The following is an 18914-nucleotide window of genomic DNA, read 5'->3' on the forward strand; positions in this document are numbered from 1 at the left end:
AGGGGAATAAGCTATTCTTAAATGTTGAGTGTGTGTGTCTTCAGACTCTTGTAAACCTTCCCTGATGGTAGCACTGAGAAGAGGACATGTCCTGGGTGAAGGGGTCCTTAATGATGGCTATCACCTTTTTGAGGCATTGCCTATGAAAGAAATCCTCAATACAGAGGAAGCTAATAGAGCTTCTTGAGTTTGCAACCCTCTGCAGTAGCCCATCCAGACCAGACGAAGATGCACCCAGTTAGAGTGCTCACCACAGCACATCTGTTGAAATTTGTGACAGACCAAATCTCCTCAAACTCCTAATGAAATATAGCTGCTGTTGTACTTTCTTTATTGTCAATATATCAGGCCTTCGGAAATAGCTTCAGAGATGTTTACACCCAGGAACCTGAAAGTGCTCTCCCTTTCCACTGCTGATCCCGCAATGAGGACTGATGTGCGTTTCCTTGACTACCCTTCCTGAAGTCCACAATCAATTTATTGGTCTTACTGACTTGGAGTGCAAGGTTGTTGTTGCGACATCATTCATCCAGCTGATCTATCTCTCTCCTGTACACCTCCTCCTCACCATCTAAGATTCTGCCAACAACAGTGAGTCATCATCAAATTTATAGATGGCTTTTGAGCTGTGCCTAGCCACACAGACGTGGGTGTAGAGAGTGCAGAGCAGTGGGCTAAGCATACACCCTTGAGGTGCGCCAGTGTTTATTATTAGCGAGAAGAAATTATTTCCAATCTGTACTGACTACTGCAGAACTCGAGGGCCCAGTTCCAGAGGGAGGTACAGAGGCCCTCGGTTTGAAGCTTGTTAGATGATGGATGGAAGGTGACTCCTGGTCTGGAAGTACAGTAGTTCAGAGTGAGATATCAGATCTTGATGCCTCTGGTATGATGAAATGCAACAGTATTTCCTAACCTAACTCCCTTTGACAGTTGTATTTGGGTCCAGTGCTAAGCACAAGTGGTTTATTGGTTTAGATTATCATCATGTGTACATAGTAAAAGCTTTTGGTTTTATGCCATCCAAAGAGATTATGACTTACATAACCACACTGAGGCAGCTAAAATGACATAATACAGAGAGAAAGTGCAGTGCAGGAAAACAAAAAATGACGAGGTGGATTGGTATATCAAGAGGTCATCTTTTAATGAATCAGAAGTCCATTTCAGAGTCTGAAGACAGCAGGATAGAAGCAATCCTCAAGTCTGGTAAGCTTTTGTATCTTCTGCCCAACAGAAGGACTAGAATCAGAATCAGACTCAATATCAGGCTTATTATCACTGACATATGTCACAAAATTCATTGTTTTGTGAAGTGCAAGGAATAAAAAATCATTACGAGTTTAAATAATAAATAAATAATGTGAAAGGGGAATAGCAAAATGGTGTTCATAAGTTCAGAAATCTGATGGCAGAGGGAAGAAGCTGTTTTTAAAATGCTGCGTGTGGGCTTTTAGACTCCTGTACATCCTCCCTGATGGTAGTCCAAGGAAGAGGGTATGTCCCAGGTGCTGAGGGTCCTCTACGATGGATCCCACCTTTTGAAGATGTCCTCGATGGTGGGGAGGCTTGAGTCTGTGATGAAGCTGACTGAGTCCACAACCCTTAGCAGCTTCTTTTGAACCTGTGCACTAGAACTTCCACATCAGGCAGTGATGCAACCTCTGGAGAGAATGCTCCCCACGGTACACCTCCAGAAATTTCTTAGTCTTTGCGGACATATCAAATCTTCTCAAACTCCTGATAAAGTATACTGGAGTGACCTGGGTGGGAGGGGTCTTTGATTATGCTGGCTGTTTTTCCAAGGCAGCAGGACTCGATGAAAGGGAGATTAATTTGTGCAATGGACTGAGTGGTGTTGAATCCTGGTTAAGTCATGGATAACATGACCACTACAAATAAGCTAAATCTGCAATGGTAGGGATGTGTTCATACCTGTAAGAACTTTAAGTCATTTACAGCCTTGGGTGCTGGATGATCAGAGCGGTCTGCCTATTTGCAGGGCCATTGTACCACCACTTGTGAAGGCTCACAGTGCTAATGCACAGAGAACAGATACTGAGCAAGGTATAGTGCCTGATACTCATGGAAGAGAAAATCAGAAACAATCAGAACATTTGGGTGAGAAGAAGAAACTCTCACACTTGTACTCACTCAGAATATCTTATTGAATAGTGAAGTGGGGTTTCTTCTAACCATGCTCATTCCACCCAGAATATGGAACATGGTTTTAAGCAAAACATCTGCCAGTGTTGGTAACTATATTTCATCAGATCAGATAACTCATGGCAACACTACCCTTGATATATCCTTTCTTACCTTCTCTTGGTTTCTCTCTCTGTCTCTCCTCTCCCTCCCTGGAGTATAGATTTTACAGTAGATGAAGAACATGATTCTGTCAGAGTGGATGCAATATAACAGCACTGTGATATCTCTGTCAGTATGTGCATTGCATAGTCTTTGTTTTTACTGATGGGTGCTCTACTTATTCAGCTAAATTATTTCCATCCAACCCCAGCAACTTCCAAACCCCAACTGTGCAATCTGTTTCTGCAGAAGACACTTGCATAAAATAAAACAGTTGAGACATTTATCTCCCTCAAAGGAGTAATAGCTCACACCTGAATGGGAGAGGCATTGCAAGGTGTGGGGAGCTGGCATGCCCACTATCACTCAACTCCTTGGGCTCTGCAGGGCTCTGAATGAGAAAGGGTGACATTCCAGTGATCCAAGAGACTGCAGCTACTGGAATCAGGAACAAAAAACAAACTGCTGGAGGAACTCAATCAGATGATCACCATTTCTTTGCCTCCACAGATGCTGCTTGACCCACGGAGTTCCAGCAGCAGTTGGTTTTACTTTATCCCAGTATCATACATAGCTTGAGATGTCACTGCTTGATTAATGCATATAATTCCACAAGTTCATGAAGAATACTTATGCCTCAGAACAAACGGATTAGCTTGCTATAACGTTATTGCCATCTCTGAAACATCACCACCCACAAGCTGGCCACCATGCTTCCAACTGCAATTGCGCGGCAACGAAAAAGTGCTCTGGGACACTTTAAGTGGAGAAAGGTGCTAGCAGAGACCAGGCCTTCATCACTTTCCCTTTGGAAGCAACATGCTGGAGATATACTTGATGTAAAAAAAATCTTATAATCAGGAGAGGACTGCAGAACTCATCTCCACACATTTAGGTAACTGCTAGGCGAAGGTATGGAGACAAGTTAAACAGATTGGAAGGGGATTTTTACCTCAGTGAGAAATCGAAAGGGCTCAAGGGGTAAAAATAGAAACAACTGAGTGTTCTTCCAGAGCTAGCTGACTTTATATTTCAATCTTGCAAAAACATGTTGTTTCTAATGGCACTGCCAGGCTACTATAGTGAAACAAAAGAAAGCCTTATTTGTCATTACAATGAAACATTGACTCTATTTCTTCCCCTGCAGATACTGCCTGACCTGGTGAATATTTCCAGTGTTCTATGTATTAATGTAATTTACAGCTTTTTACATCAGTTGAAATGAAGTTATTGTTGGAATGGTTTACTATAACTTTGGCATGAGCTTTATATTTTAGAGCTTCTATTTGACAAAACAAAGCTAGCTTCTGCCTTATTCACCTTACTTAAATGATTAGCTTGATGGGAGATGCATTGTATAGCACATCCACACCTGCCAGGCTACATCATATAAGCACCATCACTGCTACTATCATTTACCATAACACTGCTGAAGACCTATTAAACCTATGAACATTCTGGGGAGGTGTTGGATCTTGGACTAGTTATCACTACATTGTCATTGCAGGCAGTGAGTAAGATATAGATGCTTAAAAAATTATGTGCTCTCCAAGCTGTGGTGTTTCTGCCAGTTTTCAGCAAGAGGCTGTAATCATTATACACACTTCAGGACACCTGGAATCTCTCAGACATTTCAGAGGAAAAGCATCACAATGATTTGGAGCTGGAGTCAGAAGAGAATGTTAGGATTTGGTATATCTGGCAACTTCATTGCTTTTTGGATAAACAGAACTTAGTTTTTGACTTGATGAAAAACAAAATCAATAAAGCTTAATTTTGGTTTTCCCTGCCGTGAAGAGATACAGTGCAGAATTTGCAACTCGCTCACAAAATGCTTCATGTGGCTTTTGAATGTACTTGTGCCATTTGCAGTATAATGCCCTGGCTGTTGGATGAGATGCGGGGGCAAAAAATGCTGCCGGGGTTAAAAGGTCAGGCAAAATTGCAACATGAAATTACATGTTGATGGAAGGAAAGCTCAAACTTGTCTGTAAACTCTGCAGGTCTTTTATTTTATCAGTACTGGCAAACCTGTCATGGTTTGCAAAGAAAAAAGAAGTCTCAGTTTTTAGAGCACTGAAATGTCATGAAGGGAATGTGTAACAAAACAAAACAAAGGTGTGGGGAAGAAAAGGGTGGTGATCTTGATATAGGGGAAGATACTGACTCATGAATGGAATCCTAGTCAGTTATTGTCAACGTATAAAAACACCACGCCGTGAGAGTTATGGACCTGCACACCAGCACTACAACAACTATTTGCCAGAGGCTCTTGAAAATAGTTTGTAACACTTTGCAAAGAAATTTGCTCCTGAGCCCTGAAGAAGGGTCTCAGCCTGAAATGTTGACTGTTTATGCATTTCCACAGATGCTGCCTGACCTGCTGAGATTATTTATTTATATATTGGGATACAGGCCCTTCTAGCCCTTTGAACCGCGCTGCCCAGCAATCTCCTGATTTTATCTGAGTCTAATCACAGGACAATTTACAACGACCAACTAACTTACCAACCTGTACATCCTCGGAATGTGAGAGAAAACCGCAGCACCCAGAGGAAACCTCCATGGTCAAGGGGAGAATGTACAATCTCCTTACAAGCAGTGCAGGAAATGAATCCAGGTCACCAGTACTACAAAGTGTCGTGCTAACCACTACGCTACTGTGCCACCTGAGTCCTCCAACATTTTGTGTGTGTTGCTCCAGATTTCCAGCATCTGCAGACTTTCTTGTGTAAAGGAATAAAATCTTCTCCCGGTGAGTAGACTGGGCTGAGGGTGATCCAGTAGTAAGTCTCCTGTTTCTGCCTTATGGCAAAGAGCATGAAAACGGGAGGAACACTGAATTCATTTAGATGTTGTCCAGGATAAATTCACTCTCTCTACCAGATTAATCCGCAAAACAATCCACACACGCAGCAGATTTTGTACTTAAAGAGACTAAAAGTTAATACATCTTTTAAATCAAGTCTCACTTTGCTAGACCACCTGAGAAATCAATAGAGCTTGATGAACACAACTAAAAGTCAACACCTTCAAACCAAATCAATAATAGGGCACACAAATTTCATGCACAGCAGATAACCTATGACATACCTTCCATAAAATGATACATGCAAAACATTTATTCACCCAATTAAGTAACCCGGTATTTATTATGCCACAGTTTTAGTGGTAAAAACTGAGATGAATTGATGAGATATGGGATTAGTGTAGGATTGACTAAATGAGATGTCGATGGCTGGCATGCTCTCAGAGGGATGACGGGCCTGTTTTCATGTTGCCTACTTTCACGGCTCCATTTACCATTTATACATTTGTATATAGTGGGTGAGTTATACCAATACTAAATTTTCTGCTGGTTTTGTATCTACAGAACTTTATCATTAAATTCTAATTTGTAAAAGAGCCTTTTTCACGATCCAATCCAAATGAAGGGTTTTGACCCAAAACGTTGACTATGCATTTTCCTCCTTGTACGCTGCCTCATCCACTGAGCTGCTCCAGCATCTTGTGTGCTGCCCCAGATTCCAGCATCTGCAGCCTCTCGTCTCCATTTTGATGCTCCACTGCAAACTCTCTTCACGGTACGCTGACTTCGAAGAAGTTGTCTTCCCCTCTTCAAAAGGAGTTCCGTGGACTTCCTGGCACTCCTCCCCCTCTGTCTTTCTTGCTGCTTTTTGATACCATCCAAACAAAGGATTGTGACCAAAAATATCAACTGTCCATTTTCCCGAACTTACCAGTTGAGTTCCTCTAACATCCCATGTGCAGTTCCTCTTAAAGTAGTTATTTAGGTCTGTTTAGCTCATATCAAAACACTTCCCAAACAGATGGGGATATCCTATCTAGCCTTCTGTTTCTAGTCCAGTTACGTATTTCATTCTTGATTGCGAGTGTTCAATTCTCTCCTCATGGAGGTGCTCTCTGGTTACAGACAATCAGATTCTCCTCTCTTGGAGTTGGTCCTTTCTTTTTATTAATTTATAAGGATCTAGGGGTCACCCACAACAGCAGTAATCATTGATCATCCCAAAATGCATCTGAGGAGGTAACAATGAACCAACATGCACCTACAATACTGTGCAAAGACTTAGGCACATACATACATACATACATATATATACACACACACACACACACACACATATACATACATACATATATATATATAGCTATGGTGGTTAAGACTTTTGCATGGTACAGGTGCAAATAAAAACAACCAAAGTCTCTATTGTGGACTGAGAGTAGGAAGGGGGCAGGGACAGGGGAATCATAGTTGTAAAAAGCAGAAGGGAGAGAGGAACACCAGAGAGACACTCTGTAATGATCAATAAACTAATTGTTTGGAATCAAACGACCTTGCCTGGTGCCTCAGGGCTGGGTGTGTTTATAGTTGTGTCACTCTTGCCCCCCACCCCAGCACTCCCTCTCTGCCACCTGCCCCACACTCCTCCATCGTCACCATTCCCAACATCCTTTGCTCCCACCAGATTTACAAATTCGCTCTCCACACCACATTAGCAAATACAGTATAGTACAGTATATATATACCTAAGATTTTTTCACAGTACTGTATTTGGTGATAGATGTTAATGTTTTACGGGTTACATGTGAAATAAAGAGGGACCAATGTCCATGCAGCAGGTTTACTAGAACTGTTGGGATTGGCAGTGGGATGGGAACCAGAGTGGTAGGTCAGATGATGGAGCGGTTGGTGTAAAGGTATATGTGCAGAGAGACTGTGAGGAAGGATATGAACTGGTTAGGGCATAAATACAGTCACTTGGATGGGTTGAAATGTTTTTACTGTAGTGGAGGTAGTGTCAGGAACAAGCGTGATGATCTTGGAGCAACGATGGTGTGGCCATTACAGAGACCTGGAAGTCACAAGAGTAGAAACAGTTCATGGATGTTCTGGGGTTTAGATGCCTCAAAAGAGACAGAGAAGGAGGTAAAAGACATGGAGGAGTGGTATTGCTAATCAGAGATAGTATCACAGCTGCAGAAAGAGAGGATGTGCTGGAGAGATTGTCTAGTAAGTCAGTGTGAATGGAAGTAAGAAACAGTAAGGGAGCAATCACTCATTTGGAAGTATTCTATAGGTTTCCTAGTAGCAACAGGGACACCGAGGAACAGATCAGTAGGCAGATTTTGAAAAGGTGCAAAAATAATGAAGTCTTTATCATGGATAGCTTCAACTTCCCTAATATTGATTGGCCAATTATGAGGCTATTAGGCAGAAAGTTGGGAGTGTAAATTAGAAACAGAAGGGGGTGGCACAGTAGCATAGTGGTTAGCACCCGATGAGTGCTAAAGAAGGGTCTCGGCCCAAAACATCGACTGTTTATTCTTTTCCATAGATGCTGCCTGACCTGCTTCAGCTTCAACACTGGTTCCTCCAGCATTTTGTGTGTGTTGCTTTAGATTTTCAACATCTGCAGATTCTCTTGTGTTTGTGAGTCTAATGTACTAGAACATGTCAAGGTTGAGGGAGACTTTTGAGGTTAACATTTTTAAAAAACATTAGAATAGATAAGACCCCAGGGCTAGACAGGATATTCCCCAGGTTAGAGGTTGTTGCCCCATTGGCAATGATCTTGGTCAGTGTCCTCACTGACCATAGGAGTAGTAACATAAGATTGGAGGATGGCAAATGTTTTTCCTTTGTTCAAGAAAGATAATAGGAGTAACCCTGGGAATTATAGACCAGTAAGTTTTACAGCAGTGGTGGGGAAACTATTCTTAGATACAGGATTTGTGAGCATTTGGAGAAGCATAACCTGATTAGGGATAGGCAACATAGCTTTGTAAGGACAGGTCATACCTTATGAGCCTAATTGACTTTCTTAAGAAAGTGAGAAAACAAATTGATGAAGGTGATTATCGTGAGGTGTCTGACAAGGTTCTGTATAATAGGCTCATTCATAAAGGCAGTAGGCATGGAATCCAGGGAAAGTTGGTTGCATGGCTTGTTGTCGTAGGTTACAATGGGACATTCATAATATGCAGAGCTGGGCTGAGAAGTGGAAGGTGGTGTTCAATCTAGAGAAGTGAGAAGTACACTTTGGAAGACAAAAACTGAAGGTGGAGTACATGGTTAATGGTAGAATTCTTAGCAGTGTGGAGGAACAGAGGGATCTTGGGGTCCACATCCATAGGTCCCTCAAAGTTGCTGTACAAGTTGATATGGTTGTTTAAAAAGGCATAAGGTGTGTTGGCCTTCAATGATCAGGGGATTGAGATCAAGAGCCACAAGATAATGTTGCAATTCTATAAAACTCAGGTTAGACCATCCTTGGAGTATTGTATTCAGTCTAGAAAGTATGTAGAAGCTCTAAAGAGGGTACAGAGATTTACCAGGATGCTGTCTGGATTGGAGAGCACAACCTATGAGGAAAAGGTTGAGCATGCTAGGTTTTTTTTGGTGCGAAGATGGATAAGAGAAGATTTGATGGAAGTGTATAAGATGACTGAACACATAGATAGGGTGGGCAGCCAGTGTCTTTTCCCCAGGATAGTGATAGCTAATACAAAAAGGCATACTTTGGAGGTGATTACCTCTCTGGTCTGAGAGGTAGGATTTTACATAGGGAGTGGGATCTGCATGTAATGCACTGTTGGGGTGGTGGTAGTGTCAGATACATTAGGGACATTTAAGGGACTTTGCACATGCATAAAAGAAAAATGGAGGATCATGTAGGAGGGATTGATCTTGAAGTAGGTTAAAATGATTGCAGAAGATTGTGGGCCAAAGGGCTTATACTGTGCTGTTCTGTTCTATGGCTTCTGCCGACCAGATGCATTGAACAGCAACTCTGAGCAGTTGCGACAAATGCCCTGGCTTTTAGTTCCTCCACCTCAACTCAGGGTCACCAGCTAAATTGTTCAAATGGCCTGTTTCATCTTGACCAGCGAATCTGCCAACACCTCCCTCCACCACAAGAACACACCTACAAAAATGAGGGGCAGGCCACTTGGCCCCTCAATTCTGCCCCATCATTCATTGCAAACATGGTCGATCTATCTTACTTTTTCTTCCCAAAGATGCTGCCTGCCCTGTTAAGTTCTTCCAGCCTTCCCTGATTATATTTCAGATTGTGTCTCTGCTCCTTGATCTTCCTCTGGACCTCTTTTTCCTTAAGGTGCAACATTGAAGCCGTGAGTCAATGATACATTTACGTCACAAAGAGAATCGGGAAACTATCCCCTTTAAATTGTAATTGATATCAAGCAAAGTGAGTGAAGAGAATCGAGTTTGTATCAGCTGTCCTTATTAAAACTATCTTACTCACTTGTGACTGGATGTGTGTGTGTGTGGAAGGGTTAAGTGAACGCACACCTACAGAATGGGACTTTAGCGACAGGAGGAGGTGGTGGTCTTAGGAATCAGTGACAATAAAAAACAGGGGAGGGGTTTAATAAAGCTTCGCTTCTTTTTCATTGGCTGAATCTAAGCCTTTCGCAACATCCTGTGTCAGATGGGGAGGGGAAGAGGGAGTGGAGGCGGGGTTGCAAAGCTCCGTAGCGCGCATTCTGCACAGAAAGAGACAGAGGCAGTTCCAGTTTCTCTCGTTCTGTCTGTGTAAGGTGGGAGACTTCATCCACCAACCACCTCCGTCTCCACACTTCATTTACTCCGCGGATTTTATACCATCCGCGCAGCAACAGACAAACAAACAGAATAGGTCTGGAAATAAGAGGGCAAAAAACATCCAAGGATCGTGTTTATTTATTTTGGAACAATATTTTGTCCGCGGCATTCTTTGTGTGTCTATGTGTGTCTGTTAGTGTGTGGGAGCTGTGGATTTTTCTGTGACAATGAATCCGTTTACATCTGCAAATCCTTGAGATGGATTGAAACAGGTTTCTTCATCGAAGATTACAAGTCAAAAGCCTTTTTTTATTTTGAGGGAAGAAGAGAACATTTTGGATTTCACCCCCACCCCCCGCTCCCAGCAGCGGATTGGGAAACTATTATTTCGGTCGCATCGAGTTTATGAGATTCTGACTGACCGGATCCTGCTTTATCTCGTTTTCGGATTTTCTCTGTTTGGGTTTGTAAGATACGTACACACTGTTCATCGCTCGTGTGAAGATGGTGTGGATTTCATTCAGCCTGCCTTTCCTGGGGTACCTCGTCTCCATCGTTAACGGGGACCAGAGACCCCGGAGTTGCTCCGACATGAGGTATCTCTACAGTTCCAAGGGATTCGCAGTGACCGGGGTGCCTTCAAATGAAATCTCCGGTAAGAGCGATCGCTAGGGAGACGCTTGAGATACCACAGTCAAAAAGGAGAGGCTGATAACTCTTCTGAAGGGCACTTTAGTTGCTTGGGGTTGGGAAGGATGAGTATCTTTTAAAAATAAAACTGTAATGTATTGATGTGAATTGCATTGGGGAGGATTGGGCTGGCGGAATGGGATTGGGAATAAAGTGGAACTCTTCACAGTTTGGTTTGCCTGGGGATCTGATTATTTGTTGAGAACTGGAAAGTTAAAGGTTATTTTTGGATTATCTACGTGTGTTGGTCGGATGGGGCTTTGGAGTTGAGGCCGAGTGTGCGGAGCATGAAAATCCCCTACTGGTGCGCACTTGGCGTACTCTTTTGTCGGGGTTAGATGCGATTTAGAAACGGCCCAGCCCCAGCGAAAAAGCCCGACCCAAATAGGTCTGAACTGCCCAACGTGGAGGGAAGGGAACTGGCTGGAGCGATGAGCAAGCAGCGTGGCTGTTTCCTAAATTCCAGTTTTAATTGCCAGACTAAAACATTGTCTGGGTTTGGTGGGGCGTTTTGTAGGGCGGACAGAAAGGAGAAACCCCATTTTCACTCAAAAGAAAGCCTCTAAACTCTACCAGGCTGAGATCCTTTTGTTCAGGAGGAATGCCATGTGGCTTCGTTTTTTTCCTGCGTGAATTAAAAAAAAATGTCATCTGGGAGTTAGCAGGCAGGTCCCATTGTGTCTTCTGACAATGGATGGGTTTACCAGGCCATTCTGGCAGGAGCTGGTGGCAACCAGCGGGCAAACCCTTCTATGGGGGTGGTCCCCCACTCTCGGTGTTGGCCCCTTGGACAGCTTTGATTTTAGCTGTTTGAAGTCAAAGCCCCTCTTCCCCACCCACCCCCCTCCCACACTCCCATGTAATCAGAGCCACGGGTGCGAGGACAATAGCGATTACCGCAGAAGGATGACTGCCGTGTGCTCTGCAGGGCATTTTTACCGTGGAGTAGTTTTCTGGCGACTGCCTTTGTTGTGGCGAGGTTAGGGATCAATGTTCTCACGGTTTGCTCATTGAATTTCGAGAGGGATTGAAGGTAGGGTGAGGGGGAGGGAATGAAGAAGAGAGGAGGGGTATTTGTTGCACTTTACAGTTCGGGTTGAATGCAATTGACACTGTGCAGAGGAAACCTGCTCAGTGTACAGGGGTCCCTGTGTCCATTTATACTCTCCTCTTCTTCCCCCCCCCCCCCCGCAAAGACGCACACACTCCACTGTTGGAGTACAGTGGTAGGTTCTGAGTGGGGTCTTGGAAGCGTACCGGAATGATCAAATCTCATGAGGTGAGACTGGACAGGTTGTATGGCTTCAGGGGGCTTTACCACCCCTGCTAAGCGCTGCCCAGCGTGTGCAGGACTAACTGAGTGCTGGTTTGCTAGAAGAAATCTGGTGGGCATTGTTAATCCTGGGGGCAAGTTGCCGTGTCCTGCCCTGGCTCTTTTAATTAGCATTGCTGGAGGTTAGTGAGCAGGGCTCTTCTTCCCCCTCTTTCATACTCTTCTCTCTCTCCCCCGCCCCCCCCAGCTCGCCCGAGTTCATTGCAAAACCTGGCCTTTTTATGCCAGAACTGCAGAGATAATTTAAATTAGTGGAACTACCTTCCTGCCCTATGAGCCCTCCAGTCATGAACACATCCACTGCTGGGTGGAGCTGCTTTGTTCTCCCCCTCTCTCCCCCTCTCTCCCCCTCTCTCCCCCTCTCTCCCCCTCTCTCCCCCTCTCTCCCCCTCTCTCCCCCTCTCTCCCCCTCTCTCCCCCTCTCTCCCCCTCTCGGGGCCAACTGACATTAAAGAAAATTGTTATCCTTCCAAAACAGCATCAGTTGTCTGGGCAGTGCACTTACCTCTGGGCAAGACACCATATACCTAGGCAGACAACCGAAGGTTATACACACATGCTCTAGGAGAGTGCGATGCTGTCTGGTGAGTGTTGTCTTTGAGACCTGGTGTTAAAACTAGACCCTGTATCTTTAATGCAATCGGTATAAAAGGTCCTGCGTTCTCCTCGACGGCCTTGCCAACACTTTTACTCACCCTGTTTGGACTTGCCTTGCTGTGTCCAAACTAGCCACTTTTTTTTTTCCGCAATTGTATTGAAGTCTGTTCTGCCAAGGTATTTGATTGGCAGCAGAAGTCTCATTCCTTGAGGGTGTGAAGTGTACCTATTCATATTTCTGAAGTGCCTTTGGGGTTGTAAGTGTGTAAGACAAGCCAAGTTTATTGTCATCTGCACATGTACATCTATGCACAGCTGCAATGAAAAACTTTCTTGCAGCATCATAAGCAGGATTCACAAAAAAAGTGTAAATTAAATATAAATCATACTAAATTTTTACAAGAATGAAACAGAACAAAACAAAAATGCCCACTTTAGTGTAATGTCATCGTAGTGCCAAACTGGTCATTAAGGTTTTGCTGGTCAGTTCTAGAAAAGAATGGTTGAAGGGAAGTTGCTGTTCTCGAGCCTGTGGTATGGGACTTCAGGCTTTTGTATCTCCTGCCCAAAGGTAGCTGTGGGAAGAGATATTGCCTCCTTCAGTCAGTACAGATGTCAGAAAGGGATGTGCCTGTGATGCATAGAGTCCACTGCTCTGCATTTTCCATTGTTCCTGCAGTCATTTTCAGAGCTCTCAGTATTATGAGCCAAAGGACAATCTCCCAGAATCATTTTGCCTGAAGTGCAATGTCAGTACAGATATTAGGCAGCTGAAGTAGTGCATTTTGGCATTTTACCCCAAGCATAAAATCTAGGGGTGGGGCCCAGATGCCCCATCTTACTGCTCAGATCCTGACCTCTACACCATTCCATCTCCCTCTGCCTTGACCAGTCTTCCCCACACCACTTCCTTCCCGTCCGATTGCTCTGATTTGCATTGCCCTCTCTTCGCCCTACATGTTCTCATCTCCCCTTGAACTCCCATCTCCTCCTCAATGTTCCGTATTCTCCCAACCCCAGTGCCCCATGCTATCATTTCTCCATCCTGTCTCTCCCAGTAACCCTGAGCTCCCCTATACTAACCCATCTCCCCCATGTTTCCCCATCACCATCCTATATCCCTATTACTATCACGATTTCCCTGCACTGCCTCATTGCTCCCCAGCACCTCATGCCATCCCTCTCCTCGATCCTCCCTACCTCATTCCATCTCAACCAATATCAAGGACACATATACAGCGAGGTGCCCGAAAAAGGCCAACAATATCATGGAGGATTGCACCCACCCACCTTATGGATTGTGTCCCACTCCCATCAGAGAAGAGGCACTGCAGCATCCACACGTAGACTTAAAATCGGTTATTTCCCTCAAGCCATCAGCTTGATCAACACCACCCATTAACCCACCATACCACCTTCTACTGCATATACATCACCTAGCATCAATTTATGTACATACAATCAGTTCATGTATATAACAGTTGCTGATACATTGTGATGTATAGAATTATTTATATTTACTGTTTTTGTTTTTATTGGGATATGTATTTTTTTGTGTTGCTTTGCATCCGAGGTAACAATCATTTCATTCTAACAATCTTGAATCTGCTCCCACTGTGCAGTCTTACCCAAAATGCCCCATTTCCTCTGCACCATGCCTTCTGTCTCCTCCCTCTGTGACCTATTACCCCTCTATGACCTATTTGCTTCCCACCCTGAGCGCTGGTACTTCCTCACCTGTCACTCATCTTCTCCACACGGCCCCTTGCTGCCCACCTACCTTCTCCCACTGCCCAACCTCCTCTTCTCTTACACCCCATTTCCTCCCTCCCTTCACCTCTCCATTTTCCCTTGGATCCAGCTCGTAATGACTTTTCCCCCTTTCAATAGTTATACATGTTAATACTACCAATCCTAACACACTTTGCGGTTATTTCTTTATACATTTTGGATTGTACTTGGGTTTTAGTCAAGGTAAAGGAGTTGCATGGGAATGAGAAGATTGAGCAGGGAGGGGGTGATGTGTGAGTTATGCAGTTGGAGGACCATCATTGGTTTTGTGGCGTCTTCAGGAGATGCATTGAGGTTATGATGGAAACAGTCGGCAGTTTGGGCAGCATCTGTCGAGAGAAAAACAGTTAACGTTTCAGTTTAAGAGCCCTTCCTCACAATCAGAATTGTGAGCAAATATGCATATTTTAGGGGGAGGAGTGGGATTGTTAGTGACAGTGCAGAGACCAAACTTGTTCCAGACTGGCGGTGGTGTTGTCCAAGAGTGATAAATGGATGTTAACCACATCTGATCTTCTAAGGGAGATGACTGAGGGCAGAGAAGAGGGGGAGAAGATGAACAATGCTATAAATACGTAGTGCAGAACATGGCAGTTACTGGGAATCAGGATCAAAATGTTGCTGGAAATACCAACAGTCCTGGTATCATTTGTGCAGGGAGAAAAACTGGGCTGATGTTTATAGTTGGACAATCCTTCAAGAGCAATGGCTGCTTCTGATTTCTCATTATGGAGGAAATATTTGACAGTCAAATTGATCTTGCTTTCCCTTTCCTTCCAAAACTCTCTCCTTCTAGCTGGCATGTTGGGGGGGGCGGGGGCAGTGGATGGGGTTGGTGGTGGAGAAAGATGGTGGCTGGAGGAGGCAGGCGATTACTTATTAACACACCTCAGTGTTTACAGTTAGTCTATTACTAGTATAGAATTGAAGCATGTAAAGTCCCAATGATGGAAATTTCGTTAATTACTTCTATGCTTCTCCCAAGTGAGATGCACATCCCATGTGGCAAGTCCACTTGTATGAGTGGGTATTGTTTTTTGTTGCATGTGCATTTTTACGCTTTCTGTCAGCTCCATTGAGTGTATTTAAATGAAATGTTTATTTTCTGGCAGCACTTCTGGGGATATTAAGGATGTTGGTTGTAAAAGACTGTAAGAAAACTTGCACTTCATTTTCACTTGAGCGGTGCATACTTTCAATGTTAACATCACTTAAAAAAAATCCTTAGAGTCCCAGTGACAGAAATGCACTGATCAATATACACATACCCGACCTTGTAGAATTAGCAAAAATTAGATTCCTTCTCTCTGAAGATAACTTTATCCTACTGGATTATCTGGTGGAAGGAGGCAAATGTCCTCCAGTAAAATGATTACTAGTCTGTCGGTTTCAGCAGGCAACTCCCATAACAATTCCTTATATTTATTTGCCCACACCTGGTGGCCATGCATTCATTAATCCAACCTGTTCCATCTGGTATCCCCTCTCTGTGTAGTCACCCCTCTTCTCCAAAGTAACCTTTATCTTGAACTGAATCTTTTACCACTCTTTCCCATCCTGACTTCATTGTCAGAAATCTTTTCCGAGGTACAGTACATATCTTCAATCTTTGCATTGACAGTTTCAAAATGTCAGTGTTGCTTTTACCTGCAATCAGCGTCCCTGTCCCTATTCATGTGATCAACTACTGTACAACTGTGGTTAATTTGCATTGTTGGTGTGTGCACATGTGTACCTTTTTATTGTTTTTGTTGGTGTAGGAATATGGTACCTATTGCTGTTCACTTCCAAATTTCTTTTGAAAAGAAATACATAAATAGCATAGTATAAGACATGAACAGGCTGTTAAGCCCACAATATCTGTGTGGAATACAATGCCAAATTTAAAAGCTAAGTCTGTTCTGCCTGCACAAGACCCACGTGTATTTATTGAGATACAGCATGGAATGTGCCCTTCAAGCCAAGGCATCCAGCAATCCGCCAATTTAACCCTAGCCTAAACACGGGGTAATTTACAATGACTGATGAACCTACCAACCTGTACATGTTTGGACTGTGGGAGGAAACTGGAGCAACGAGGAAACCCATGCAGTGACGGGGAGAACGTACGTACCCCTTACGGGCAGCGGCAGAATTAAACCCAGGTCATCTATACTGTAAAGCGTTGTGCTACCCATCGCCTCTGCATATTTACATCTCTATCTAAAGGTCTGTTAAATCATACCTGCTTCCACCACTGCTCTAGCAGCCATTACAGTCACCTCTGTCTGTATAAAAAGTAAAATTTGCCTGGCATATTTCCCTTAAACTGCTCTCTCTTCCCCCCCCCCCCACATTAAATACACATCCTCTATTATTTAAAAGAAGTTACACTGGCATAGGGTTCTCAGACTTGTACAATTACGATGAAACACCTCATACAGTTTATGTTGCACCAAACAATAGTACATATGTGACCAGATAATATAATGTTAATGTCTCTGGTTCAAGGGATGACGTTGGTTAACATTTGAAAATTCCCTTGCTTCTCTGGTCAAATTAGTAAATGTGTGGTTAAATTGATCCTATTTTTTTTTCATTCCTTTGGCAGAAATGCTGGTTCTCTATGGTGAATGTTGATGTGCCTTGCACATAGGAAAATAGATCAGAGCCAGCGCTAAGTAGGCACTGTGGCATAGCAGAGGTCTGTTGACATGGTTTCTTGTACTAAAGCAGTGTGGCATTGAGTACAAAGTAGCCCTGCCTGGGTTTTGGTCCATATTGAACTGCCTTGTACGTAGACAGTGACTTGAATTACCTCCTGCGTGCACTATTCCACAGTTAGCCTAGCCCAATTACTGGTTTTTACCTCTGGTGCTTGCTCAGACCCTTGAGAGTTCATAACCCATCTTAGACCAAGTGACACACAAAATGCTGGTGGAATGCAGCAGGCCAGGCAGTATCTATGGAAAGAAGTACAGTCGATGTTTAGGGTCTCGGCCCGAAACATGGACTGTACTTCTTCCTATAGATGCTGCCTGGCCTGCTGCGTTCCACCAGCATTTTGTGTGTGTTGCTTGAATTTCCAGCATCTGCAGATTTTCTTATGTTAGACCAAGTGAGACAGTTTTCACCTACATCTACGCCGGGTAGTTGTTTTTGAAGTTCTAAAATTTCAAAATCTATCTAGAGTGCAGTCTTTCTAATATAGTGGTCTCCAGGAGCTTTATGTAAGCTTGTTCATCACTTCAGTTTTTGAACTACTCTTGGCAGCAGGGTGGGGTGGGGCCTGTATCTTTTCTTGTCGAGTCCCCAACTTCTGGAGTTCCCTCACCTAAACTTTACTGTCCATTTTAAGACAACCCTCACCCCCAGAGTGGTGAAGCTAGCAGAGCTGCTGCATCACAGCTGCATTCTGACCTTAGTCGCTGTCTCAGTGGAGTTTGCACATTCTCCCTGTCTCCACAGGGATTTCTTCCCACATCCCAGTGGCACGTGGGTTGATGGGATAATTGTGCGTTATGAATTCTCCGTACTGTAAAGGTGAGTGGTAGAACCTGGGATGAGTGGATAGCAATGGATAGGTTACAGGGGAGGGGGAGGAAAAGGGTTAATAGATAACATAAGCTGGGTGGTGGTGGGGGGAGGCAAGTGGCCCCTGTAATGCTGTGTGGAAAGTAGAGATTGCCTTTGAACACCTACCCTCATATCTCCTCTTTGGCTCAGGGCTGGCCTTTGTCCAATTGTGTTCTTGTGATGTGCCCTTTGGATTTTCAGTGTGGTTTAAGCTTCCCTATGAACACAGGGCCGAGCTCACACTGCATGCCACTGCCACTGGGGTCTTATTACCTACATTGTATGAACCTTGCTGGAAGGCTTGCACACATAGATAGGTGGAGGAAAATGGATTATGCTGGGTTGTGATCATACTCATATTTGTTGTGACAGCTTGTATAAAGTGAAATAGTCTGCTGATTTCGATTCCCAGGAGCTCCGATACCATGAGCTAGGTGGAAGGCATTGGGAATCTCAAAGTTTCAGAAAAGAAACTGAGCACTTGACCTACAGAGTCCATGCTGACCCTCAGCCACCCACTAATTCCAGTCCTACCATTACCCTTTCTCCTCCTGTTCCCATCAACTACCCACCCTTGCACCACCACCTCCACCATATTGACCCATCGCTTTTAAATTTGGGGCAATTTACAGTGGACAGTCTGACCATTGAAATGCTCACTTTTCGGGGGAAGCTGGAACACATGGACGAAAGCCACATAGTCACAGGGAGAGCACACTGCATTCACACACGCAACATCAGAGATTCAGATTCAATTTGAGTTGCTGAAGCCGTGAGGCAGCATCTCTACTTGGTGTTTAGTCTGTGGCACTAACTATTGTTTGCACGATTTCCTCTGTACATTGGGTGCTTGGCAGTCTTCCTTATGGTATTTTTTTGGGTTTGTTTGTGTTATGGCTGCCTGTAAGGAGACAAATCTTAAAGTTGTATAATGTATACAGTATATACATTGATAATAAATTTACTTTGATCTTTGTGGTGAATGTGGAGGCGTAAACTTCAAGAGGCAAACGTCAAGTATGCATGTGATTGGTGGTATATCTGGTAAAC

General features: G+C 43.8%; 1 protein-coding gene across 1 annotated transcript in view; it reads left to right on the forward strand.

Annotated features, from left to right (window-relative positions):
* The first annotated feature begins 9834 nt into the window (after window positions 1-9834).
* LOC140196468 (glypican-1-like) overlaps window positions 9835-18914 on the forward strand; it is a 210565-nt gene continuing 201485 nt past the window's right edge. Inside the window, exon 1 of the mRNA XM_072255732.1 lies at window positions 9835-10553. Coding sequence (XP_072111833.1) covers window positions 10403-10553 — 151 coding nt within the window. The 5' untranslated portion in view covers window positions 9835-10402. The remainder of the gene's footprint in view (window positions 10554-18914) is intronic.

Source organism: Mobula birostris, chromosome 4, assembly GCF_030028105.1.
Source record: "Mobula birostris isolate sMobBir1 chromosome 4, sMobBir1.hap1, whole genome shotgun sequence".
In the NCBI taxonomy this organism is placed as follows: Eukaryota; Metazoa; Chordata; class Chondrichthyes; order Myliobatiformes; family Myliobatidae; genus Mobula; species Mobula birostris.